Below are 27,558 nucleotides of genomic sequence, written 5' to 3'. Positions count from 1 at the left end.
AGCCGCTCACGCGGCTGTTAGCGGGACTCGATATTTTTCGAAACTTTGAATGCTTATAAAATCAAAACTATTTGGTATTTTTGACTAAAACAAAAACTAGTTTATATGTATACATACAGGCTATACTGTGTCAAAATTTCAAGCGATTTGGCATACCTAGTAACATTCTCCATTAACGCGAACATGTATTTTAGCCAGACTCTGAGAATCTGCACTGAAAACTCAAGCATTTCGACTTAAACTGCAAGTTCGTTAATTCCCGTATAATAGTAGGCAATAATAACGCAACGCGAAAGAGTAAAAGGTACCTACTATATAACAAACTATCTTGATTTGATGAGCGGAGCTGCCTGACCTCTTGCATCCTCTTAAAAACCTTCAGCGCTCACAACCTCGACCCGAAGCGGTATGAAGCTAATCCTATTTATGTAGATCCTAGCGTCTTTGTTATATTTGAGCGTGATGCTAAACGAATCGGCGTGACTAGACGTACGCTTGAAATAGCGGGACGATCTAAAGCCTCCCTGAATTTGCTTATAAAGCCGTGAATTAAAGCCAGTGACCCAAAATTCCTCACAATTCCACCGTGTGTCGCGAATTTCGTACCGATGCACTTAGCAGTTTCAAAACTTAGACTTGGTTTCACTTCTTCTGGATTAATATCAAATACTTTATCAGATCGAATTCGGGCAGGATATTTTCGTAACTTTTAACCGCGTTGCATGTTGATTATATAATAAAAATACGGGAATTAATGCGAACATTCGTTTTATCTTAGAATACCCGACGTTTCGGCGCAGGTTACCATGTTGCAGGTTAGGTTTAGTTAACCGGTGCGCCTTAACGTGAGACGTTCTAAAGTTTAGTTAGCTTCAAACATAATTATGCTGACACTTTATTTAGCAGATAGGTCATCGGGCACTAATTTACATGTTTCATGACTTTTACAAAACATGTATCAAGGAATAACGAAACGAATAATCATTTCGTTATTCCTTGCTTAGTCTTTGATCTACCGATTCAGAAATTGTCTTTTACAATATTTGTCGTGTCATTACAAGTGATCTAACACAACGTGCCTGTAATCCTATACAATGTATTATCACAGACAATCTAATTATAATGATGTTCTGTCCCATTGTTTGTAGTTGCTATAAATTAATTGATGTTCTGTCTGGTGGCGTAGACTCTATAAATAAAACTATTGTCAAGTTCGAGCTGTGATTATGCTATTGTTAGTATTTTTTTTTAGTTGATTATTCTAACCTTGGTGGAATAAAGCCTCTTTTTGAACTCTGTTTATGTATGTATAGACACAGAGAGACTTATACAAGCAGTGGAAAGACTTCAGCTCTGTAAGATGACGAAGTAGGAATCGAATCAGAGCATAGAAAACAGGTTTAAAAGAAAAAAATCTTGCTTTGAAATAGAATTAGTACATCTAATGACAATTCATTTACAAGCTATGTTTATATTTTTAGTAACTAATACAGTACATACTCGTATTTTCGGGCCCCTAAGCGGGTTATTGATAACATTGTTTAGGTCCAAAACCATTCGATTACCAAATCTTACTATATACGTTTCGTCATCGTCCCCGTATTTTCTCAGAAACTACTCGTGTATTTTCTTTTTCCTCACCACCAGCTTGAAATCAATTCAAATCAATAAAGCACTATCAAAATATCGTCATTAAAAACCCATTTTCACTTCATTATGTGTCATACGGGTACATATGTATGTATTTACGAGGCTGATAAAATCGGTGAAGCGATTCGGTTGAATGAATGGCTATTGATAACGCTAGGTTCGAATGCCAGGTACAAGGACGCCCAAGTACCAAGTTCCTAAAATAGAAGCCATTCCGATACCAAATATCTAAGTTTTTTGTTTAGAGAAACCCTTTCCGTAACCCCTTTTCGCTTATTGGTATTTCGATATAATTTTAGCTCAAATATACGGAGCTCCTTCTCTTTTCCTCCTATGGCCTTTTCAGATACTTATTACCTCAAATAATAAACAGCAGTCTAAGATAGTAACCATTGGAAATTTTGATACAAATATAGTTACTCCTAAATAATACACAAGCGCTCTAGGTACCAAAACATGATTCATGCTGGTGCGTATCAAAGGATCCATTTGTAGCTTTTGTCTTAGTCCTTCTGGATCTGTTCTATCATTGCCACCTTCTGACATAGCAAATAATCAGCTCTTCTATCTAACAACAAATAAAATCCCACCTTGAATTCGTAATTTCCTCTAATAAAAGCACTGCATAACTAGGTGTGACATAAAATAAAGTGGCAGTGTCAATGTCATATCAACTAAACAGACATGAGCGCATCCCACACGCAGATTGATACGAATTGCTATTAAACCACTCAGATTTTATGACAACACTTGCGACAAGGTTTTTGTAGATCATTGGTCTGTTTAGTTTTAATATGCAGTCTGGCTAATGTCGTGTTGTATCGTTTGTACTCATTATCACTTTGCTACTTACATTGTGCCTTCGTGTTGGATGAGTATTGAATAAATATTTGTATGAGATCGTGTCAAGCCATAGTATAGAGATGTTGATGGATTGGGTGCATTTAAATACATATTACATACATTCTTCACCTTGGTTTACTTGAGGTTTCGGCATAAATTGCACTAGCAGTGTATGTCCGCATTTGAGATAGAAGTAATATACAGCCTCACGTTTTCATAGGACTAGCGATGTCACATAGTTATTTTCTGATTTTTATTGCTTTGCTACTTCAATAAATTCTTTGTTAAATGTATGGATACTATGCTAGTACTTAATACTTCTATGAATTTTAGGATACAGAAATCTGTATTTTTTGTGTAACCTAGAAAACTCACTTCTACATGTGTGCCTAATTGCTATAACGACCACCGGAAGACATTTACTTCATTGCTTTTATTCACACGTAAAATAATTCAAATTGTAACAATCAGTAACAAAGTTACAAGGTCTATTATATCGTGAGAAAACACGCTACTTAAGGAAAGTATTCAATCACACGCAACTGCTAAACCTATTATAAAAACATTAAATACTATTAACCGCTCCAGTAGTTTAGTAAACGATTTCTGGACTATTTATTAGCTCAACGAGGGCGAAGGTTTTTCTGGAAAAGTCGGAAATTAATGGAAGCGAACCCGACTTTTTACTCATAATCTCTATACCTAGCTATTCTCTGCAAGTTGCATCTTTTTTCCTCTAAGCCAATAATTCCTGCCATGAGCTTGGTTTTTGATATGATCCTACTAACAACCAGATGATGGCGATGAGATGGATCTTTATCTTTAAAGATATAATCAGGGAAGACAGTGGGTGTCTTTAAACTGATGATAAAGTACTAATATATTGTCAACGTGACCAGCGAAATGGAGTTGTTTTGATACACCTACGCGGAATTCTTAGCCAAACTCACTAAGATTGAAGCCATGAAACTTTTGTTTAACCATCTCAAAGGTTAGTTTGGGCCTTTGTCCGAATGACGTTAGGTTTACCTTCATATAATCCTTCTGTACATACATATTAGCAACAGCTTTCCCAATAAGGACAGGACGAAATCTATAGAACACCAATTGCCATCATCTCTGTTTACTTTTATTCTCGCATTCTTCCATGGGTAGCAAGTAATTCATCCGTTTGGTAGAACAACACAATTTTCTGTGTTTTTCGACACAAATAATGTATAGTTCATATTGTACAACGTTTGGTCAGAATTGAGTACTCGACTAAATTGTCGCTAGTTATAAGTCATTAAAGTCGAACAGTAATGTCTGAAGAAAATGGGCTGGCTCATTAAATCAATACATTAAGATTTCGGAATAAAGTAGGTCAGTTGTTCAATTAAATCGTAGATGATGATGGAATGATGCAAGATTACTTTTCTTGTGACTTATTACGTGCGTACATCGATCGTCGTCCTACGAGTATGAAGAAGTCGTAGTTAAAATTAGTTTGAATCCATAGTTTAAACACTCGGTCTAAATAGTTTTCACAGTTTACAGTCACATTTGTTTCCCATGAGGTAGAGGATAAAAACGCCCACTTGCCACAATCCCTACAAATTAATTTTGATTAATATTCATTTGTAACCCCAACATAGACTAGGTGTCTGTTTATATCGCAAAATTTCATATGGGGTTAGGGAGGTAGAGGCTAAAAACGCCACTTGCTACGATTTCTAACATTTATTTTGGTTCAGTCGCTTTCGTAACCCCAGAATAGGTGTCTGTCTATACCGCTAAAGTACTATTAGAACAAGCAACGTTTGCCTACAATTAGTGACAAGTGTGGAATCCATCATCTAACTGTCGACTGATAATTACTTAGGTACTTAGTGTTATTTAAACTGAAGGGTCTTAAACGAAAACATACCAAAAGTACTTTATTCCGTTTTAAACTAAAAAAGCAGCAAATAACCTCAACTAAATCATTCCAATTTCCCAGTATTATAACATTTAATACACATGTAAATTACGCATGTCGTTTGTGAATTAGTAATGTTGTTCACTCTAATGACAGATGATTTACCGTTTAACAAAAGACGAGCGTGTATTCTGTTTTGTTTGAATTTCACTGAGGGACGGTTACCCTTTGTATTTGCTTACGTGCGAGAGACACTGTTTGATGTCTGAAGGGATTTTGAATAATTTGCCGTGTTAGCTTTTAGGCAAAGGCGTGCAAATTGTCAGGCATTTTTTTTTGTAGCTTTTTATGTGTCCTTAGGGCGTCGTTAAAGTATTTTAAGTGGTCCGTACCTGAAAAGGAAAAAAACGGAACTATAGGTTCACTTAGTTGTCCATCCGTCCGTCTGTCAAGACTCTATTTAAGGAACGCGTAAAGGTATCAAGCTGATAAATAATATCAAATACTCAGGTATATAACATCTCTTGGAGCTAATGAAATCGAGCTATGAACTCAGAATCTTAGAAATTTGCACGAAATAACGTCGCATAGCACAAATAAAGGAGAAGTTTTAAAACCGTGAAAGGCCATTGTTTTTTTTTATTCTTCCTGTAAATGGTAAAGTATATAACTAAAATTCGAAAAAAAAATTATTGTAACACCTTACAACTTAATCTTAATAGAAAACTAAATTACTTGATTCTAGAATCCTCTAATGTAACAAACAAACAGAAATATACCGTCCATACGATCATGTAGATATACAACTGTCGCTAAAATGTAGGTGCTGTAAAATAGGTCGAGCTCTTCCTGAGTAAATCGCGCACAGACATGCAAACCGAAAAATAATGATTATTAGCTTTTTATTGTTCCCCCTATTACGTTTACTCTACCTATTTATGTTACCGTCCATTGACATGTCGAAAATAATTTCGATTATAAAAAAGTCCTAAATTAATTATTATAAGAAATACAATTACTACAAAGAAGGTAATTTGGGATATTTTATTTTATCTATTTGTCTGTAAATAGTTTGGACATAAATTATTTTTTATTATTTATTTATTACGCGTGTTTCAGCTCTCTATTCCATCAATCAATGCTATGCGTAAATAGGGCAAGTCTGTTGCAAAAGTAATTTATATTTGAAACGGTAGTAGTTACTACTGATTTCCTAAAGTTAAGCTGTTTTAATTGTTACTAACTAGCCTGTTAACCCTTTCCAGTGCTAAACCAGGATTCAGAAAAAGTAAAGTAACTAATTAATTACAGAAATTGACCAACTTATGACCCTCTTATTGCGACCTTGCAATACAGCATCTGCACTTCATATTATATTAATGGCTACATGATTTCATAGTAAATATCATAAATATGGTAGTTTTCTTCATATTTTCGGAAATATGGAAAGGCTGCCAAATGGGTTGGCCAAGGTTGGGGAAGCCTTAACCTATTTCTGCAATGTGACTCTGTATCGCTTGCTTTCAACTTTGTTATAGTTTTTTAGTTTTCTGTGGTCAGTGGTAAAGTTAAAGTTCGAGTTGTGCAATGGCTTTTGCCACTTAATCTTTGAAAAATACTTTTTATACTGACTGTAGAAAAAATGTGTTAAACTTCTAAGGGCTTGAGAAAAAGGGTGAACATAGTAGAGAAAAATACATAAAAAAAGACCATACAAAACGCCGAGGTGAAAAGGGTTAAACCAGACGTCCATTAGAACAAAAGAGTTTAGCGCATCAATGTACCAGGCTGACAGACGCGCGTAGGAGTTAAAACAATTTAGTACTCGCGCAGAATCTGCCCAAGCGGCATGATAGCGGCTTGTTTTTGTTATAAAACAATGCTGGCTGTCGGTTATACGACAATGGCATACTATTACGTCCTTATGATGTCCTAGTAGTGTTATGTGATTATAGTTTAGTTTTCATGTAGTGCCGGTATAAATGTGCATGCAAAAATGAAAAATAATAATGTGAGTATTTATCAGTGTTTACTAGCAAATTTCACATCTAGTCTATAAAGGATGGGTGACCGCTGAGTATTAGTACTATGGACTTGTATATAGAACTTGCCCATTTTAATCAATGAAAACTGCATTTGCTAGTACCTTTTTTTGACGGGAGGCGAAATCCCTTCGGTTGCCCAACTCTCGAGGAGAAATGTTGGATTATGTAGATGTACCTAGTAGATAGAGGTCCAAAGACCGTCGACAAACGTGCATATAACATTGATGAATCTACTTACTGCAAGAGAGAATGACGGACAAAATAAGAGTAGACGGTTTACACAACAACGTTACAATACAGTCATATTAAAATGTATTCCGAAGTTTACGAACCACGAAATCTTGCAACCAGCCAACTATGTAAATATGCAATTTATCAATCAAAGTATTGTAATCAGACTATTTTGGGTCAAATTCTTCGCTGCTCTGTTGCCTTTCCGAGTCAATGTGCAATTCAATTCTAAGTGGTATAACAAAGAGCTATTAGGGTAAAGTAGGGTTATAATAAGCTCCTCTATTTCATGCTATTCTGGTACTATTATGCGGCGTTACGGTGTAATAGACGTAATTTCCTGAAAGCTTTATTTTTAAGGTTGTCATGATGACTTTGCTTGCTTACATGGCGAATTTATTAGGCCATGGTTAGTTATTTTCGTAGATGAATAAAAAGCGTGTTAAACCAACTTATAAACGCCTATTATGTACGAAACATTCTTCGGAGGGTCCCAAGATTCCAATTTGTAGGAAAAAGCTTGCCTAAGACTTGTTTTACAGTCTGAGGCTTTTGTATGTTCATATTTTTGTGTGTTTGTGATTTTCTAGTATCGTGTACTGTAGTTTCTGCTAGCTTGTTTAAAATATCTCGCTCATTAATAACTCATTAAGTAGGAAACAGTTTTGCAAAATGCATTAGGCTTTCAGGCGAAAAATGCTTATCTGATATGAAACGCAAAGTTTATTAGGCGGCTTATACCCTTAAATCTAGATTAGTACTGTACCTACATACATGGACAGTATATATGTGTTTTCGTACCGTGTGTTCCTTCGCTGCGAAATTGAATCTCCGGCGGAATAGCCGCAAGTTGGATTAACTTCGAACAAAGAATGCCTGAGGAGGATATTGGATGTAAATACCTTTCTTAAGACATCGTTTAAGTTTATATAAGCTGATATGGCACAAATTGCAAAAAAGCCTTTTTACCTCTATAAAAAGTTAGTTTTATCAAGCGAAAAAATTAAAACCGCGAAGCATTGAAGCGATACTACAGTAAGTTACTGCCGATTTTCCTAGACTGCAAAAAAGGATAATTTATTTACCTATACGAAAGACGTCCGATTTCCTATGATATCGTAGCCAATTAATTTATTTCTTAATCTACAATAGATCATTAGTACATGTCTAAATATCATCGTCGTTGTAGTTTAACCTAGTATTACGAGTATATTCAGAAGTACGTTTTAGCGATCAATGACCAACACTATCTGGAATGATGTATTCACAACGCGCTCTTTGTGTCACACGAAGTCACTCCACACGTAATATAACGCAATATTTCTATCAATAGGATTTCTGGTATTCACTATACAAGCACACGCTGTTTATTACTCTTCAAAAAGTTGTACACAAAACTTAGCTGGAAGAAAAGATAAAAAGAAGTTTTGATAAAAACAAAACATTGCTCTGAGCTTAACGCTTAGTAGTGACGAGATGTAAAAGTCTAATTCGATTAAAATTGCTAGTTGATACTTTGTTTCTGTTTGTTTACAAAAAGAGAAAAGGGCGAGACAATTATTCAAACAAACATATATAATACTTCACTAACCACAAAAAACACAAATATTTTTCAATAATCACAAATATTTTTCCCATAGGATTAGGTAGAGGCCTGATATGGCTATTTGGTACGATCCTTACAAAATTCCCTTGCCGCATTCACATCCATACAAGGACTTCTGAAAAATATAAATAATTCTATGTGCTATCCATTAGTTCAGGTATCCGACCGTCCGGGTTTAGCGTGACAAAACTGCAATCTGAATCCCATTAAAAAGTTCCCCTAGCAAACCGTTTGCTGTTTACCTTTACGACAGTTTAGTAGAAACATGTAGAATTGTGTCAATACACATGTGATGGTTGTTTAAAACATTGTACCAAGGATTGCATGTGACATGCACGTTGTATGCCCCGACGTCGGTCCCATTCCAAGTACTGATTTGATGCTAATTGAATTCCGTTAACTTGGTACATTTACAATTTATGTCTACGTTTTTACTATTTTTCTACCTGCAAAAGACCTATGCCATCAAAAACATTCTGTAAAAACCTCAAGTCTCGCCGTAAAAAGTTGTGAGATCTATATGTATAATACCAAGTCGATTTATCTATTTAGTCTCTACTTAAAGGACCTTCTGTCTTAAGTTATTACGTATGTTATTATCATGCCAATTAAAAAAAATACCTTTAAAACAAATAGACCGACCTGGCCATCGCATGATTTAATTATTAGTATGTATCACACTAATCAGCACGACGAGAAGTTAATGCTCCTGAAATGTTAATGGCGAATTTGTGTTTTCTTGCGATGACCAAGTCGATCTATTTGTTTTAAAGGTATTTTTTTTAATTGGCATGATAATAACATACGTAATAACTTAAGACAGAAGGTCCTTTAAGTAGAGACTAAATAGATAAATCGACTTGGTATTATACATATAGATCTCACAACTTTTTACGGCGAGACTTGAGGTTTTTACAGAATGTTTTTGATGGCATCTCACTTCTTTTTGTAGAGCGAACATAAGTCCAATTTGTATGGAAAGACGTTTTTTTTTTCATAATTCAACATATTTTTCTATGGGAATGTTGTTCAGTTTCATTGGCTAAACACCCTTACCCACTCTATACCCCCTACCGTTATGCCTCATATAGTAGGTACCTATTTATTTTCTACAGTAATAATAATTCATTAACTGCAAATGTAACCTTGTAATCTAATACATTTATATGGGATTACAAAGTTATTGTTGCAGTTGGTATATTTAGAAAACTGGACCGAAATTAGAAAATATTACATTTTTCCCATGATTAAGACACTAAACCCTATTTGTATTCTAAATTTTAAGCTTCTAAGTCTGCTAGAAGTACCTTAGACTTTTGATGATCGGTGAGTCAGTGAGTCAGTGAATCAGTGAGTGACAAAATTCAAAATTTTAACAAGTTGTCATTCTTAAACCACTGGTTCAAATTGACTGAAATTTTAAATATACCGTGTTTATACAATGACTAATTAGTTGTTGAAAATCCAGGCTTCTTGTTTTATCCACAACGAAATTATAGGGGTGTCAAAAATAGCCCGAATTGCTTCGAGAAAAGGATGTTACGGCCGTGCCGCTTTTTTTTTGCTCGACTTGCGGGGGCACTTCCGTGCCCCCAGATTTATATTCGTTACGTTTCTTTCCTTTGAGTGTAGATAGAAGAAAATAAAACTCGATTTGTAAATGAATGGATGTTCCGAACTTCTTATAAGAACCGCTCTATCGATTTACCTCGCAACTTTCTTTACACCTATTAGTTACTTTAGGTCCTTGCACATGACGTTGCCAGCCTTCTTATGACGAGAATCATATAACTAAGTACCATGTTTCAAAGGACTGGAGGACATTCAAAAATTTTGGGAAAATATTCAAAGGTTCAGCGTCGCGTAGGGCTAAAAAAGTGGGCAAACTGGATTACAGTGTATTATGTTTCTGAAAACCATCTACTGTAGTCTTTGTTAGTGGGCATAACCGTAACTCGACAGTCCAGTTATCCTGTGACAATACGTTTCCAAAATAAGATTGACACCTGTATAGGTATTATCATCATCGCCATTGTAAATTCATTTTTCTTTATTTTTTGGAATTAAGCCTGCGAACTTTTTCTAGTGTGCATCAAATTATATAGAAATTAGATTAATAAGTACTTAATAGTATTCTTTTGTACAGCTAAGACCACGACAATATTCAAGCAATGATTCCTTTAACTATGCAGACGAATTTTGTATGAGGCAAACTTCGTCGCAGAAACCATCACTCACACAAGAAAAATGACCTAAATATAGCTTATAAAATATGATCCACAATGTAGTAGTAATATAGGTAATTTAGTTAATGTTTTTGTTAATGTCGGCCTCGCCCGGCGCTCCCTGTTGCGTGAGCCACCACGCCTTCGCATTGTCTGCGATGCGACAAATATACGATATCTTATTTCACTGGAAATTGCGAATATTGGGGATGGTGTAGGCCTTGAACGTTAATAAAATTTTTACTTCCGCCATTTCGGCTATAATTATAGAAATGAGTAATATTTCACTTAAAGCACTTGATGACAAGAACAAAACCATAATTGTCAAGTGGTTTTTGCATTATATGACTTTCTGCTGATCAACTGGTTGGCAAAAGTGTCTTTAGAAACTTGCAAAATATAATGCATGTTCGATGAATCATCCTGATTAAGTTATCCGTATTCTTTACAATAGGTCAATAAGTACTAACATCTTTTCCAAAAAAATATTTCAGCACTTGCTTTAAATTGTTTCTTTCATACCTTCTGCTATGAGTAAAATGATTCCTTAATGCTCTTCTTCTGCTCTCTATTTCAAGCATAAAAATTACAGTCATAAGAACAGGTGTTATGAAAAATCCCACCATTATTCATTATATGCAAATACAGCAAATCGTTTAATCAACATTCTTGTAGGAAAAGGAACACAATTATGCAGATTATGTATGCAAGAGTAAATATGCTAATGCTAACTACGTAATTGCTTGCATGAATGACAAAAAAAACTAGTTAACACTAAATGCTGTGTAAATTGAAGGAATTTTAATGCATTTTAAACAAACGACTTGTATAATTTCTGGCTGTAAATTATCCGAAAACGGGTGGACGGAAAAGTTTTGTGTTATACATTTTTGCATTGAATTTGTTACATGCTGTTAACTGCTCTTTTATCCCATAATTTTCCCGTTATTTATCGGGATTGAAAGTTATCTAAGTCTATTCTTTTTTATTTATTTATTGTTTGTGAAATAAACAGCTTGTTAATATAACAAAAATCTGTACTTAACTTTAAACCTAAAGAGTTTATAACCTATTCACTAAATTGAACTACAAAGCGTTTGCTATATTTCATAGCGTTCGTCGAAAAATTGCATCGTGCATTTCTGTATTTCTATTTTTACCCAAGAAACATAAACATTTCAAATGCCAGGTCGTGGCTTTCAATATTGAGATGACTTTGAAACAGTCGTAACAATAAAACTTTACGAGCTACTCATCCTAAAGTCTAACCTTTTAAACTTATGAAAATCGCGACCTTCACTTCTAAAAATATCTACCTTTTTCCAGAATGCGGTCGCAATATTTCGTGATCAAAGTTTAGGTAGACGTTCTTCGAAATACATTAGTAAAAGAAGCTCTGCGGTATCTTTCTTTAGCACGCTATCTAAAGTTATTTAAGGTAAAATTTTTCTGTGAAAACAGTCTTTAGGTGTATTAGTTGTAGTCAGTATTAAGGCTGTTTATTTTGGGACCCACACACCACGAGCCTAGACTTATTCAATCGTATCCACCCATCGCCATCCCACCATTTTACCTTATGCAAAAATTTTCCTATCTAGAGATATGATAGTATAGTATTTCTGGGTATAGAAATGAGTAGTGTAGCCTTAGCTGCTATAATCTTCTTGCAGCTAAGCCCTGCGTACCCTATTCATTGACCCAACACGCTTTCTAGATAGCTAATGTGAGGTTATTCTCTTGAGCTTTCTTTTTTTTACATACTTAAATACTTGGGCAATCAAAATTTTTCCCAATTTTGTAGTTAAAACCAAAGTATCTGCGACAGAATAATTGAATACATCGGCCCTGGGAATTCCTTTCATTTTGTGCACTCATTCTTTCAGTAACACATTTCTTTATGTAAAAACTACCACTCTATTGTGCCTCTAATTGCGAGCCACATACGAATCTGACACGAAACGGAAATGACTTGAAAACACTTGAAAAGTTCTGCTTCGCTATAGCGCCGTGGCAGGTGGAGGGTAGTTCGTTATAATTGTACCATAGTGATGTGACCTTTGGAAAATTGTTGCTCGATATATTTCTTTTGCTAGATAGCCAAAATGTGAAAAAGAAATGTAATTTGCCACATACAATACACATTTTCATGTGTTGCCAAATTGGTAATACTTTTTTGCGTTGGTAATACTTTTAATCGGAAAAAGAGGGGCAAACGTGAGTCTACTAATTAGTCAGACTTATTATTCACGTTAATAATTGTGCCAAACTTAGCTTTAAAAAATATTTCAGACGGCTAAGTTTTATAAGATGTCTTTAAGAACCTGAATCTAGCCAGAATCCCTAACATTAATGTTATATCCCAATTCAAATCAAAATGGTTCTGACCTGCTTATATCAATTTGGCTGCTCTGAATTTAGTTCAAGGACTTGCCAAAATCCTTTAGTCTACTTTGATGAGCCGACGTCCAAAATGACGAATAGCAGACAACAAATTTGACCTTGAGATGAATGTGCAGTATGACCAATTTTATTATTGGTGTGATCACCACCAGAAATTGATGGACGTATTGTCCAAATTTTCGAAACACCGTTTATTTTCTTAAGGAGTAGTATAAGATTTCCAGTCTAGATAAACTTTAAAAAGCATTTTAAAGTCGCAATATACTGAATTTATTGAGTGACTATAAATTTAAAACCAAATCGGAGTTCAGAAATTGAACCTTGGTGTTATGTTTTTATTTATGCTTTGGATGAAGGGGAAATAGTTTCAGGATTAAAATAAACGTCTTTCCTACGTGGTGGCTATCAATGTTATCATATGGTATATTGACTATCAATGTGGTAATTAATATTAATTGCACGTCTGTCTCACGTTTTGATGAAATAAATTATTAAGATCTTGTCAATCATTCGACGTTAATATAAAGTCAATAAACTCTGGACTCATTAGAAATCATTTGTCGACCTTTTCTATAATTCTGTTGATATAAGGTTTACGTCACGAAAAGCAAACATCATTTGGTTTGATTTATTGTGTGTCAATGTTAAATGGAGCATGGAGATTGCTTTTGTTGTTTTCGAGATATGAAAATTTCCCTGTATTGAATTTACGCCTGAAAAACAACAATACAGTTATAAACTATTCTTCTGATGTTTGTACGTTTCATAACAATTTTAACTTAGAATAAGCAGAATTTTTAGTTATTATGACACTTATTTTCGGTATACTCAAAAACAAATTGTTGGAAATTGTAAAAAAGTTAACAACTAATTACATGACATGTATTTTTTTTTTACCGAGGTTATCTTTCTAACTGCAAATGATTCTCAGATTTCTTACATTAAGTTTTCAATTTGAAACCGCTGTCACGATCAATATTATGCAAGACTACAAAAATCGATTTTTACAAATTACTCCTTTACGACATACCTTTCGTATGCTTATGGCTTGGACACGAGATTTCCCCCAGAATGACAAATTAGATACCAATATTCAGATTTTGCTCAAACTTTAGTTAAAAATTTCATCGAAATTTCAACCCTCAGTACATCCCTACAGCCTTATGAAGTTATTCCGTACTTCGCCTCAATAGAAATGGGTCGTCGCGTGCCCTGCCGTAGTTTGACTAGTTTTCAGTTAGTTTCGCGAACGACTCCATAGAAGCCAGTGCTCATGGCGTAACGCAAGGACGGCGTCAAGGTCCCACACACAGTTCCTGCGGTATTACGATAACAATTATGTAGTGAATTCAGATATGAGAGTTGTTTTGATGGAATTTTACGTAAGGTATGTAACTTAAATTGGTTTTGTGGATTGTGAATAAAACTTGTGAAATGATTTTTGAAGAAATTGTGTTCAGATTTTATTTTATTTCTTCTAATATTTATGGGAGATAAACATGTCTCGTGTCTAAATAAATATTAAAATTGAATGTTTCTGATTCTGTATAATAGTAGCCCAGAGTTTACTTTGCGCTAGGTATCATGGCAATTATTATTATTATGGCAATCGTCTCCCTATACGCTTTGTAAATAGCAAAACGCGGGTGTATTTCTTACACCTTTAGTTATGCCCGATTTCTGAGTACATTTAGCGGTAGTTTATCTATTCAATAGAGTTTTTTTACACTTGTTTAAACACTATTGAGTAGATAAACTACCGTTAAATGTACCTCAGAAACCGGGGGTTACTCCTTCAAATGTAACAGGCTAGATATTCAAAAATGGATAACATTTTGCACTCTTCAAGGTTGTTAAGCTCAATTTAATCTAGCCTTCCACTTCACCGTCGACCTTTCATGCACTATAGAAATTAAACTTTGATGATAACCATCGCTAGACATTGTCTAACATGTTAACATCTATTGGTAAATCATTTTCGGGATGTTCAGACTTTTAGATCGAAATAGATGAGATGATCTTTACACCAGACCCCTTTTCTTTTAAACATTTTCAGAATATTGAGGTGTGTGACAAAATTTACATTAATTGGTAGTTTAATAGCGTTAAAACTCATATAAAAAAACACTATTGAATTGATAAACTACCGCTAAATGTACTCAGAAATCGGGGGTTAAAAAATTAAACAATCATTTACGACATATTCTCAAGCGAGTGTTAACTGTCCTCAACAACTACTAACTAAATAAGAAATATGAAAATAAGATAAATAGTTAAACCAGTAATTATCAAATTTAACGTAGCAATTAAAAAAGAAATGAGTTAATGTTATTATCGCAAAAATAGTAGTTTTCTCGCGTCTGAAATAATTAAATGTTAGGAAAATTAATGAACGAATAATAGCAGAGTTATATCAATTTCGTGAGTGCTAGTGATCAATTAAACGATAAAATTCCCTCTCAGTTTCTACTTGTTAAGTGTGTCAATAAATTGCGTTCATTGATATATGAGATACGAGTAGCCACTTAAATATATACTTATAAGATGAAGCTGAAGAGTTTGTTTGTTTGGACGCGCTCATCGCAGGAGCTGCTGGTTCGAATTGCAAAGTTATTTATGTTGAATAGTGCGAATAGTCCATTGATTGTTTAAGGCTTTAGGCTGTGCAGTCTTCCTATGATTATAGTCTGACAACTTAGTAGAAAGCCTTGGCGTGCACGATTTATGTAGATTATAATAAATTGATAATTCTAATGATTTCCAAAATAAGCCGTAAGCAACATGCCACCTTCAGTTGCAAAATCTACGTGTCACTAAAGATCTAAATTGGAAATTTGCATAACTCCGCCAGCCACAGATCTTGTTAATACGGCTTTCTACTAAGTTTTTGGACTATAATAGTAGTGTAGCAGCTAATAACTATTGTAGAAACGAGAAAATTACTAAACAGTACAAGCGGACGAATTCGCTGACGGCCACTAGTCCTTCTTAAACAAGTAAGAGTAAACAATTTGTTCGTGTAAGTCGATTAGTTGAGGCTATTATTTTGATAACTGCACTTATAAAGAAAGCGTGGAAGCACTTTCTATTGCCATGGATTTCGTATGTGAACCGTGATTACTGTAACTGATATGATTATGGTAATGTTCCGTGTCAACACCTGTTTTGAAGTAGCTACTTACTTTGGTTTCTAACAATGGAGGAGCTATTTCTCCTAAAATATAAATAAAATAATTTACTTATGTTTCCCTTCGTTTAGTTCTCAACCGACTTTATAAAAACGGAGGAGGTTCCCCATTTGCCACGTTTTATTTTATTAGAACAGAATGTCACTTTTCCGTTGTTATTAGCGTCTCCGGTCAACAGCAGCAGATTTTTCCGGATGTTTAATATGAGTTTAAGCGATCAGTAAAACTATCTAAATCGTACTATACACAGATGCTAGTTTTCTTCACTAAAAGTGCAGTTAGAATGACTAAGAAATTGCACATTTGTACTTAGGTATTCATCAATCCGTAATCCTTTGTTCTTCTACCCATTTCTTTATATTCCTAAACACTTAGCTATAACAGAAAATACACCATATGCTAATAATCACTTTCTTCTGCACACTTAAAATCAGCAACTGAATATTTAACCTGAAAATGAATTCACAAATATCAATTATTCCGATCCTTATCTATACTGTTTTACAAACAGTTACACCACAAAGAACTATGTACAATTTGTCTTGTACAATTCAAGCATACATTTTCACAGTGCGTGACGTTTTTTCGCCTGAGCAAAGAGAATGTATGCGCATAACGCCTGTGTCAATTAATTGAGCTGTTAGACTCGCTACGTCGGTAATTAATGGCCGATGCTCACGCTTTGTGTAGGCTGCAGATGCATTTAGCGTGTAGTTTGCTGCTGATTATATGCTATAGTTGAATTTCGTGTAATAATAATTAAACTTGCAGTGTAAGGTTGATTTTGTGGCTTAAGACAGGAACGCGATTTTTTGTTTTAGTTAGTCATTTGAAACAACTTCAATTAATTGTTACGAACTACGCTAGCGCTGATTAGTTATTTTTACGACATTCTATGGTAAGTAATCATTAGTGGTGGTAAATCGCCTTATTGAAACTAACTATGCGCTTTAGTAAAACATCGAAGGGAGCAGTTTATTTCGTCGTCTGCGGCAGTTTTTACGCTAGATTGGAGCAACGTCGACATCCAATTGGTATGTAATTTGGAAACGACTGTACAGTAAATTGAACACATTCGCAGAAGTATAGAAAATCACTACAATTTATTCAAACTTGCGACGCAGAGTCGCTTACTCTTTATACTTATGTAAATTTACGTCAAATTGCGTGAAACGAAAGCAAACAATCGCTTGCTGATATTGACAAGGGCTTGACTCTCTCACTTATCACAGCTAACAGTCAGCCACAAACATTCAGCCTTCTGCACCTTCACTCGCGCTTCAATTAGTACTCGTACATCGTTGTGGACGAAATATTTACATGTTGTTGACACACGGCCGGCGGTTTCCCTTTTGTTCAGCCGACTTGAAACGTTCATCACTTGAACACTGTGATTTTGGTACAAACGAGTTTTTATTCAGTGACTGCTTAGTTTAGTGGAAAGTGGTAAATTGTGATGTTTGTGTGTGGTCTTTAGTAAATACGAGAATGTAGTGTTAGTTTTAGAGACGTGAAAAATGTTGTAGGATTATTTTGGCAGATTTTTTGCGTGTTTAGTGCAGTGTAGTCGTCGAATGTTCGTGTAGATGATTTTCATAGTATCTGTTCTTGGGTGGCTGTGAATTATTGTTGACTGGAAATGTGAATAAGTGTATGAAGATTTTGTCTTGTTGTGGCTTTTGCTGGTGAAAGGTTTTTAGTGATGATTACACAGGTGAATATCATATTATCATGCTAAAAAGATTCTAACATTTTAGAATCGAAAGAGAACTCTATATTTTTGTTTATTTTGGATACAATATAATTTGCATAAGCTTTCTTCAAGTATTAAAAATAAATTCAGTGCCGTTATTTAATGGATTCTAAACAAAAAATATCTAAAAATGTTTTTTTTCTGAATCTATCTCGGTAAGAGTATGGAGGACAAGCGAACCTTGCAAATGTTTAATGTTAAGATTTTAACAAAAAAGCATCTGAACGTTTTTCTATCATTTTCCTACAGCAGTAAATGTTATTTTTCCAGCGCTACATAGGTCTGCCCGTGATGCTGAAGGCGGGGGAGTACTCTCCAAACAACCCGCTGGTCCGCGGCGAGCGGCCGGCCGGCGACGCGCTCCTCGGCCTGGGGGAGTATGAGCGACGGAGAAACACGCTGCGGAAGATACGCCAGCAGCAGTATAGAGAGTACCTTGATCAGGTGAGAATAAGGAATATATTTGCTTGAATAGTTTAGTGGATAGTGAGCCCAGCTGCCTGAATACAAAAATCATATAAGGGCAGCTTTGAAGGTACATCAATGGGCCTAAAGAAAATATGTACCTTGATTACTAGGGGTTCAATTTGGTTCAAATGCGGTTCTGGAGTGTGTTTATAAATCGAGACTATGGTATAATATGTCGAAATCAGAGAATATTCGTGCTGTGCTGTACTAAGCAATTTATAGACTAATGAAGAATCATGAAGGAGGAGTTTAAAGATCATACTGAAATCTTTGATAAGGTTATCCCAGAGTATAATCCAGTCAAAACCACTAGCAAAACAAAGTGAAAAACAATAAATAAAAACACTTATGCCCCTCTGAAGAATAGAGTTAAACTCCAAGTTTCTTTTTCTATTCAATAGATATTAATAATCACAACCTATATAATTTCCAGCAAGCCAAAAAGAAACAAGAAGCGAAAGAGCAAGCGGAACGGGAGCGTCGTGAACGTGAACAGCGCGAGCGAGAGCGCGAGGAGAGGGAGAGGGAGTTAGTGTTAGAGCGAGACAGGTTCAGTCCCGAGCGGCGCCGCAGCGTGCCCGTGACGTCACCGGTACATGCGCGCGCGAGAGATGCGTACGCGCAGTATGATAGGGAGTATGTCTCTGCCGGTGTTTGTACGGGCAGTGTCAAGTAAGTAAATAAAAGTTCTACCATATCTTAGTGTATAAGATTAATGATATAGTGGAATATTTTGGACTGGATTTTATCCAATGCGGTAGCCAACATCATTGTTTGTCTAAGTTTAGAATGCCATCGTCTTATTTTGATTCTATTATATTAAGTTGTGAGGGCTACTTTCGACCGATGGACACCGTGTCGTTTAATAGTTACCAATCACCACGATTTTAAGTAATAGGAAGAGAACCGATTTAAGAAAGCATTTGAAAATAAAATCAATTACTCTTTAGCCCCTGCACTTTTTGATGAATTTTATCTTATAAACTGATTTTTGTTTTTTCAGCAAAGTGGACACAGGTGTGCAGGTAGATGGGTTTACAAGACCATTATCCGTCGCCGTACAAACGGATGAAACTGAACTGTTTCGAGTAAGTAATTTATACATAAATAAAACTACCATTTCCTCATGAAGTATATCGTGTGTGCATGTAAATAAAATAATACTATCTCACTGCTGGGCAGGAGTCTTCTCCCAGAATATTTGAAGATTTAGGATTTGACTCCACCACTCGGCCCAAGTCTGGGATTAATGCAAAATAATAAGGAAAAAATATTTAACTTTAACTCAAGTGGATTTTCCCAAATGCTCATGTCTAATTAATAAAACTTTTCACCTAAATAATGTCGAAATTCATTCTAATAAGGTCCTCCAGGAATGAGGGAGGAGTTCCGCCTTTAGTTCACCACGCAGGCCAAGTGCGGGCTTAATAGAAACAAAAACATATAATTATCTACTTATTTTAGCAGTTTCGTTGTCATACTCAAATATACTAACAATAAATAATATCCTCTCCGCAGTTGTCCCCGTCCCCCAGCAAGAGTCAGCTGACGCAGGCGGAGCGCGAGCTGTCCCCGCGCAGCGTGCAGGCCGAGCGCTGGGACCACGCGCCGCACGAGCCACAGGCCCGGCGCCGGAGCTACGGGGACTTTGATGGTAAACACATGCTATTTACATTGCTGACTGTCATTTGGCCGAAGAAAAATAAATATGGTTCTTTGAATTTCTGCCTACCCCTATGGGAAAAAGACGTTATATTATTTATGTATGTATACAAAAAATAGTATGTAGGCAACTGAAGAACCAGAATAACACAGGTTACTTTTTATCCCGTAATACCCGTGGGATCAGGATTTACACGGGAAGAGTTTCTACGCGGACAAAGCCGCGGCGGCCTCTAATTCTCATTCATACCCATTTTCTTTTGTCCTTCCATCTCGATTCGTTTTTTGCCACACATTAAAAATCTTCTAAATATTTTCGCAAGCAGCTATTCTACAAATCGAGTAATATTTCATGTTAATGTTTCAGAACGCGCATGCCTATTAAAGAAGTGCAACCGCGACAAGTTAACATCAGACCTACGCCACACATACATGCCGTCTATATTTGATGCTGATGCTATTCGACTAAGAAATATACAAGCTGAAAAGGTACAATACTTATCATTTACTTATTATATTACAGTTTTATTCATAGGAGAGTTTGTTTTGCCTACAGATAAAAAGCAATTTAAACATTTTTTTAAATGACTATAACATTTGCGAAAATATTTATATAGAAGAATATAAAATATAAAGAAGTTTATTTTCTCTCGAGGAACCGTCTGACTATCAATTTGATAAGTCTACTCCATATTATCTTTTGTCTTTTGCCGGTTTTCAGGAGGCAGCCGAACGTCGTCAGTACTACCAACAGGAGCTTAAAAATCAAATCATGGAACAACAAAGGATAAGGGAAGAAAGGAAAACTAGGGAGAAGTAAGTTTAAAAAAAAATCTGTTACTATTATTAGTAGTAGTGAATAGACATTAACTTGTAGTGTAAGAGAAGTTTTCTGTTAAATATTTCCATAGCGAAAAAAGTTAGTTTATAAACAATCTGTGTGTAATTTTTCGGTGAAAGGGAAAGAAACATGCATACATCGTCAAAAACTTAAGTATTTTAAAATATTAGATGGTTTTATAATATTGTAATTGAATTGCAGGATGCTAGAACAAGCTGAGATGCGTCGTTTAGAAGAACAACTGCGTATGTTACGAGTGGCGCAGGAGAGAGAAGTTGGGAAACACCACGATATTACTGCCGCTGTAAGTTACATTTAAAATCTACCATGTTGCCCTTTCACCGAGATAAATTAAATTGTTCCGCTAGCTTATTAAGTAGATAGACTATAATGGAAGTAGTAGTGATGAAAATTATAACTATTTAGATACTTTATGCATGATCTAGATTCGTATATTAGACTGGCATTCGTATATTAAAGCTCGGATTTAAAAACCCATTTGGGGATCAAATGAAGTCGAGCGTGCTTCCTAGTTAACATAGGTCTATTAACACGAACCTTCGCAATTTATGCACCATTGAAGCTGAATATACTTTATTTTTCTCAATTTCAGATAAAAGAAAACACATCAGAATACAACAGCAAACGCACAGAGCTACAACGAGAGATAGATATGGAACACCACAAACTACTACGCGTCACGTCTCAGCCTACCAAAGCTTTATCCAAACGAACAACAACCACTTCCAAAAGTGACACGCAACCTTCAAAACTACCCTTTTATTACCCTAAAATAAATAACGAAGAGAAAAAACCGTACTCTATGAATATACCGGACAATTCCATATTTTCTTCCAATTATGATGTTGATAGTTATCTAAGAAGAAATTTGAATTTCAATAAAGAAAAAGTCTTCGATGGTAATGATTCGGAAAGTGTTGAAGCATCGGAAAGGAAAGTCCTTGGAGAGAAAGTGAATGAAAGGAAATACGAAAATGTGTATGAGAAATTTGATGATAAAATGTATGAAAGGCAGAGTAAAGATAAGGTTTATGAAGATATCAAATATGGGAAAATAAATGATAAAATTTATGAAAATAGACCTAACGATCTGTACGAAACTAACATCAAAGACAAACAATATGAAAGATTCGAAAGCAAAGATAGACAGGTTTTAGTTGCAAAAGCGTTAATACACGAACAGCCTATAGAAACTGACCGTCCTTCAGAAATTGTTGACAAGCAACCGTCCAGAAAGGTAGACAATATTGATTGTATACCTGTATTGAGGCATTCACCTCAAATGAGTAGTAAAAGTACTGAAAACTGTAAAATGAGTGATGCTATGAAGAAAGTAGATGATAAATGGCAAGTGCCCGTTGTACAGAAAAACATTTTGAAGGCTTTACCTAACGAAGAGGGGAAGAATGTGAGTATACTGACACAGTTGGGCTCTATAAGACGACAACTACAGTTGGAGCAGTTGAAGCTAGATCGAATGCTGTCTAAAGATGATACGTGAATTTTTGGGTTGCTTGATGAATTTGTTCGTAAAATATGGTATTTGTTCCTTTTTAACCGAAAAAAGGGGATTTTGGCTTTGTTCGACATATATTTAATCCAAAATAGAAAGGGTTTACATTCTTTTATAAAATTTTGTAATGGCTGCAGTGATAGCCGAGTGGTATAAGTTGACACCTCCCACGCCAGTGGTCGCAGGTTCGAGCCCGAGGCAACACACCAATGACTTTTCGAAGTTATGTGTGTATTAGAAATAATTATCACATGCTCCAACGGTGAAGGAAAACATCGTGAGGAAACCTTGCATGCCTAAAAATTTGTTTAAAAACATTTATTGAGGGCATGCAAAGTCCCCAACCCGCACTTGGCCAGCGTGGTGGACTCAAGACCTAACCCCTCCCTCATTACGGGAGGAGACCCTTGCCCAGCAGTGGGACATTAATGGGTTAAATTTATTATTTTATAATGGCTGCAAACTGCGACTTTAACTGCAAACTGCATAGTACCTTTTTAATGTTGATTATACATAATGGATACAGTGGTTAAAGTAATCATTTTTCTACCACTGTAGTGACTTCGATATTTCAGGTATAGTGGATACGATTTGCACAAATTGTACTTGTTTTATTTAAAAATCCACTAGCTTCCGTCCGCGACTTCGACCGCGTGAAAATAATATTAGTTGGATTTCAGTACTGAATGTATCTGCCAATTTGTATGTTTGTAAATACACAAGAGATTCGGTCTCTTTTCCTCCGAAGGTAATAAAAAGGGACAAAACATATTTTTTATGAACGAATCAATCAAGTAAGATTTTATGCATAATATTTAAGCATAATAAGTAAAGTAACCTTCCAAGCTTGGCTTCTAATAAGCAATAATTATTTGGCCTATATAAAGTAGTTCAATACATATTTGTAATCACATAAAGACGTAAGTTAAAGGTGAATTTTGATTGACAGTATACTTGAAAAATTAGTTCTATGAATTGCCACAAAATTATTGGTTTATGCAAAAGTAGGCCTTGGTTCAAATATTGGCCCAAATAAGTTGGCATAAATGTTGGCTTATGTCTGTTGGATCAAATATTGGCTATGATTTCGTCCTATTGTATTTGTGTAATATTGGCACAAATGTTGGTTTATGTCTGTTGGATTAAATATTGGCTATGATTTCGTCTGGTTCTGTGTAATGTTGGCACAAACGTGGGTCGTGTATTGGATCAAACAGGTTAAGAATGTTGTACTAAAATTGTGTTTATGTTGGTCCAAATATTGGATTTTGTTCCAAGTATTAATTGGTACAAAAAAACTTTGTTACTGAGTTTTAATGACAATATTTGACTATATTCTGTAGTTAAATTAAATGAGGCTTTTTTATAATCTCAGGCCAACAATATCAACGAATATTAATTTGTTGTTTGTTCATCTTTATTGGTTTCAGTATTGTTAATATAAGCGTAGCCAGGGTTTTAATGAAACCAGAACAAATTTCATGCAAAGTATTATTTTGTTTATATATCACAGGATTTAGTCCATAAAAAAATGGAATTTAGACCTATATTATTTAAAACTATACAGTGAAAAAGAACACTAATCAAATCATTGGATTGAATACTTGTGAAAAATGATTCACATCCTTATTATAAAAAATATATCAGTAGAAATGAATCTATATTAAAATTTGCTATGAACATTTTTCATTGTAAAAATTCCAAATGATAGATAATAGATAAACATAAATAAAATCTCATCTAAATGCCCTGGCTGCGTCTATAAATTGTTAATATTTAAGTTTGTGCATGTGTATGTTGATTCTATCAATTATGTTATATGATTCTCATGGTTTATATTGATTAAAAAGGGGCGAAATGGCTAATAAGTAACGATTTTATAAAAATAATAAATTTTGGATTTTTGAGCTATCCACAGAAAAACACAGTACCTTAATTTTGAACAACCTAAAACTGTTCTTTTTATTTCTTTAAGTGTCAAATAACCAATTTGCTGGATAAAGTGTCAAAAAATGTATAAAAATATATGTTGAAATTTCATCTGGTAAGTAATCTGATACTAATATATTGATGAAAAAAATATCAGACTTTTATAACATTGATGCCATTTCGCCCCTAACTTCAATAATAATATTATACTATTATATTTATTCGACAAGAGAGACGATACAAACTGTTTTTGATGTAGAAATTGACGTTTTGATTATCCCTCTCTTGTCACTGTCACTGTCTTATGATACTTGTCTTGTCACGAATCATAATAATTGCCTAATTCACTTGGAAAATGTACATTATTAATCTCATTATTGTCCCAAGGGGTTCTCGGAATGGGGGAAAAGTGCTTGAGTTCACCATCCTAACCATGTAAGGTTAAGGCTTTGAATCTTCCAAAACTGTTATCAAAATCTTTCAGAGCACCGCCAGTATATCATTACTGTTCCCAGATTCGATTCCCTGTTCAGGCAAAATATTTTATTGTTTTTTTCTTGTAGGCAAACTCCGAAAACTACTGTGAACAACAAAAAACCAGAATAGTTAAGACTATTTTTGTACTTTCCAAGTTTTGTTGGGCAAGACACCAAATGTATACCAATTTTGTTTTATAATATTAGGTAGTGCCAAAAAGTAGTAAACTTCCTTTTTTAAAACTCCTTATTATTGTATAACTAAGAACTATAATAAGTACACTATTTCAATACGCTAACTGTTTGTAGCTCACTGTATGCTATACGACACAAATTGCTGAAAAAACCGCTATTAGAACACGATAACTTGTTTTTGATCTATCGTAACTTCCGTGATTGCGGTGAGTCAGCGGCATACTGTAGTCGATCAGCAAACAGTGAGCCACAAATAGTTTGCTCGTTAACTACATAATATAAAAGCTTGGAGGCATTTGAATTATTTGTTTTGTTGTCGCACAATTTTGGTGTAAGTAATGAAAGACTGCAAGTTATAAATGTAAGCAAAGAGCAAAGAGCTTGGGTAAAGTGAGATTAAATGATAAGTAATAATTTTAATGTTATTTTTTTATAATAGCTAATTATATTTTTTATATTTTAATGCGTTAGTCGATTTTAGTTGTTGTGCTCGGTGAACAAATCTTAAATTTTATAGTATTTTTTGTAGAAGAGATTTTTTTTGCAATCCGTCAATTCTACCTATTTGATACCCAATAAATTTCATTCTGACACTGATTTAGTTCAAATAATGCTGTAAGATTAATTATATTATATCTCAAACCTTGTAAAGTCTCTGGAACACTTTGAAAATCAAAAGATAATTCTGAGGCGATTAAAACAACATATTATAAGTTAAGTCCGCTTTCTAAAAGCGGCATTAAAAATCATACAACCTTTCGATAATTTGTAGATTCAAAAACTGTAATGAACCATTATTTTCTTTATCCGTTATTCTCAATAGAATACGAACCTTTTATTTTGATAAGGTTAATACATAAAAGTCTACTTTTTGAAGTCGTACTCCGTTCATCACTGAGCAGTGATAGCCGAGTGGTTTAAGTTGGCACCTCCCTCGCTAGTGGTCGCAGGTTCGAATCCGAGGCAACACACCAATGACTTTTCGAAGTTATGTGTGTATTAGAAATAATTATCACATGCTCCAACGGTGAAGGAAAACATCGTGAGGAAACCTTGCATGCCTAACATTTGTTTAATACATTTATTGAGGGCATGCAAAGTCCCCAACCCGCACTTGGCCAGTGTGGTGGACTCAAGGCCTAACCCCTCCCTCATTACGGGAGGAGACCCTTGCCCAGCAGTGGGACAATAATGGGTTAAATTTATTACTCCGTTCATAAGAATAGTTCATCGAGCACAATTACTATATATTTAGTTGTGAGCACGTTTATTATAGTTTGTTATATTATCAACAGTGCAATTAATATGTAGCCGCGATCTTAGATCACAGTCAGTCTAGAACAACTAGGTTATGTTACGTATAGAACTAATTGTATGAAAGATTTACTTCAGTTTCATGTAGAATGTTTGTATGAAAAGTTATTGCTATTTTTTCGTTGCAGGATATTTTTCTATTTAAATGATTTTTTGACTTCTATGCCTGATGGGTAAAATTTAATTATTAAAAACACTATTACTAATTTATTATTATAGTGTCTTCTGTATTGCTTTTGTTCTATTTGTATGGATGTCGAGGTCTTAAGTTTGATTACCCGTTATGTAGTTTTCTACATAGCATTCTGAAAGTTTGATAATTTGATCGCTTATCTGTATCACTGTCCAACCGAAGAATTGAACTTTGTAACTTAGAGGTCGCTTATAATATAGATAATATATGAATTATACTAATAGATTTCAATAAAAGTTTGCATAATTAAAGAATATGCTTATAAAGACATTAATTTAAAGTAAATTAGACTCAACATTATTTGAAAGTATTACTTTAAGTTTAACTTATACTCTTGCAAATACTACATGGAACTGTCCAACAATCTTTCATATAACTTGTTCTAAACAACACTACAATGTAATCACATAATAAACTCCTATTATTCTATAGTTATAAGTAAATAATAAAATTTTTTGTTGTGATCCCTAGAACGAACATTGGAAGGTCTTTGTACGTACTAATATTTAAAATAGATTTAGAGTATATTTCTCTTTTTTCTTAAGCGTCAAATCACTTAGCTGACAGACTACTTTGCATAAATATAATGATGAAAACAACTACTGAAAATGATTTCAGGTAATGTAACAATTAATTAGTAATACACAGTAGCAAAAAAAGGTCTTAATTTTTTTATCAAACAGTCGATTTCACAACCTCTGGATAAGTATCGATTATCTTACAAATAGATTTTTATTAGAATTTCCACTTTATCTATCAGGTAAGCTATTCGACTTATTCAATATAATAGTAGAACAAACCATTTGATGAAAAGGGAGAATCCCTTTTAAGATTTAATTGTTTAGAAATAAACTCTGTTTTATTAATATTAGTGCGTGCAAAGATGTTATGAGACGGGCTGAACACTGCGTTCGTAGTAACTAAGTATAATAATTTTATTAAAAACGTTCCAATGCAAATGATCACGTTGTTTTATTTAACACGTACGAGTACGTTCGTGTATTAATTGTTGGTAAAAAAAAAACCGCACCTAAAATACATCACGTTACTTTAATGTTACTAATTAGTCCGTGTATTATAAAAAAGGTACTTATTTGAAACTTAGTGT

At 34.5% G+C, this 27,558-nt stretch overlaps 1 protein-coding gene across 5 annotated transcripts in view; it reads left to right on the top strand.

Moving 5' to 3' along the window:
* The window catches only part of LOC142983024 (uncharacterized), a 32,813-nt gene extending 5,401 nt beyond the window's left edge, over positions 1–27,412 (top strand). For 2 of the 5 annotated variants that reach the window (XM_076129797.1, XM_076129800.1), the window contains exons 3-10: positions 18,109–18,282; positions 18,740–18,978; positions 19,310–19,394; positions 19,825–19,960; positions 20,336–20,457; positions 20,690–20,784; positions 21,011–21,113; positions 21,423–27,412. In XM_076129797.1, the coding sequence (XP_075985912.1) occupies positions 18,109–18,282; positions 18,740–18,978; positions 19,310–19,394; positions 19,825–19,960; positions 20,336–20,457; positions 20,690–20,784; positions 21,011–21,113; positions 21,423–22,331 (1,863 nt within the window). In that variant the 3' untranslated portion in view covers positions 22,332–27,412. Of the gene's footprint in view, positions 1–6,237; positions 6,402–14,068; positions 14,285–17,410; positions 17,800–18,108; positions 18,283–18,739; positions 18,979–19,309; positions 19,395–19,824; positions 19,961–20,335; positions 20,458–20,689; positions 20,785–21,010; positions 21,114–21,422 lie in introns of those variants that run through there. The other 3 variants (XM_076129798.1, XM_076129801.1, XM_076129799.1) reach the window with 3 other exon arrangements.
* The last annotated feature ends 146 nt before the right edge of the window (positions 27,413–27,558 follow it).

The sequence above is a fragment of the Anticarsia gemmatalis genome, chromosome 23 (assembly GCF_050436995.1).
Source record: "Anticarsia gemmatalis isolate Benzon Research Colony breed Stoneville strain chromosome 23, ilAntGemm2 primary, whole genome shotgun sequence".
Taxonomy (NCBI): domain Eukaryota; kingdom Metazoa; phylum Arthropoda; class Insecta; order Lepidoptera; family Erebidae; genus Anticarsia; species Anticarsia gemmatalis.
Note: the sequence above shows the minus strand (reverse complement) of the source record. Positions and strands in the feature narration are given on the sequence as shown.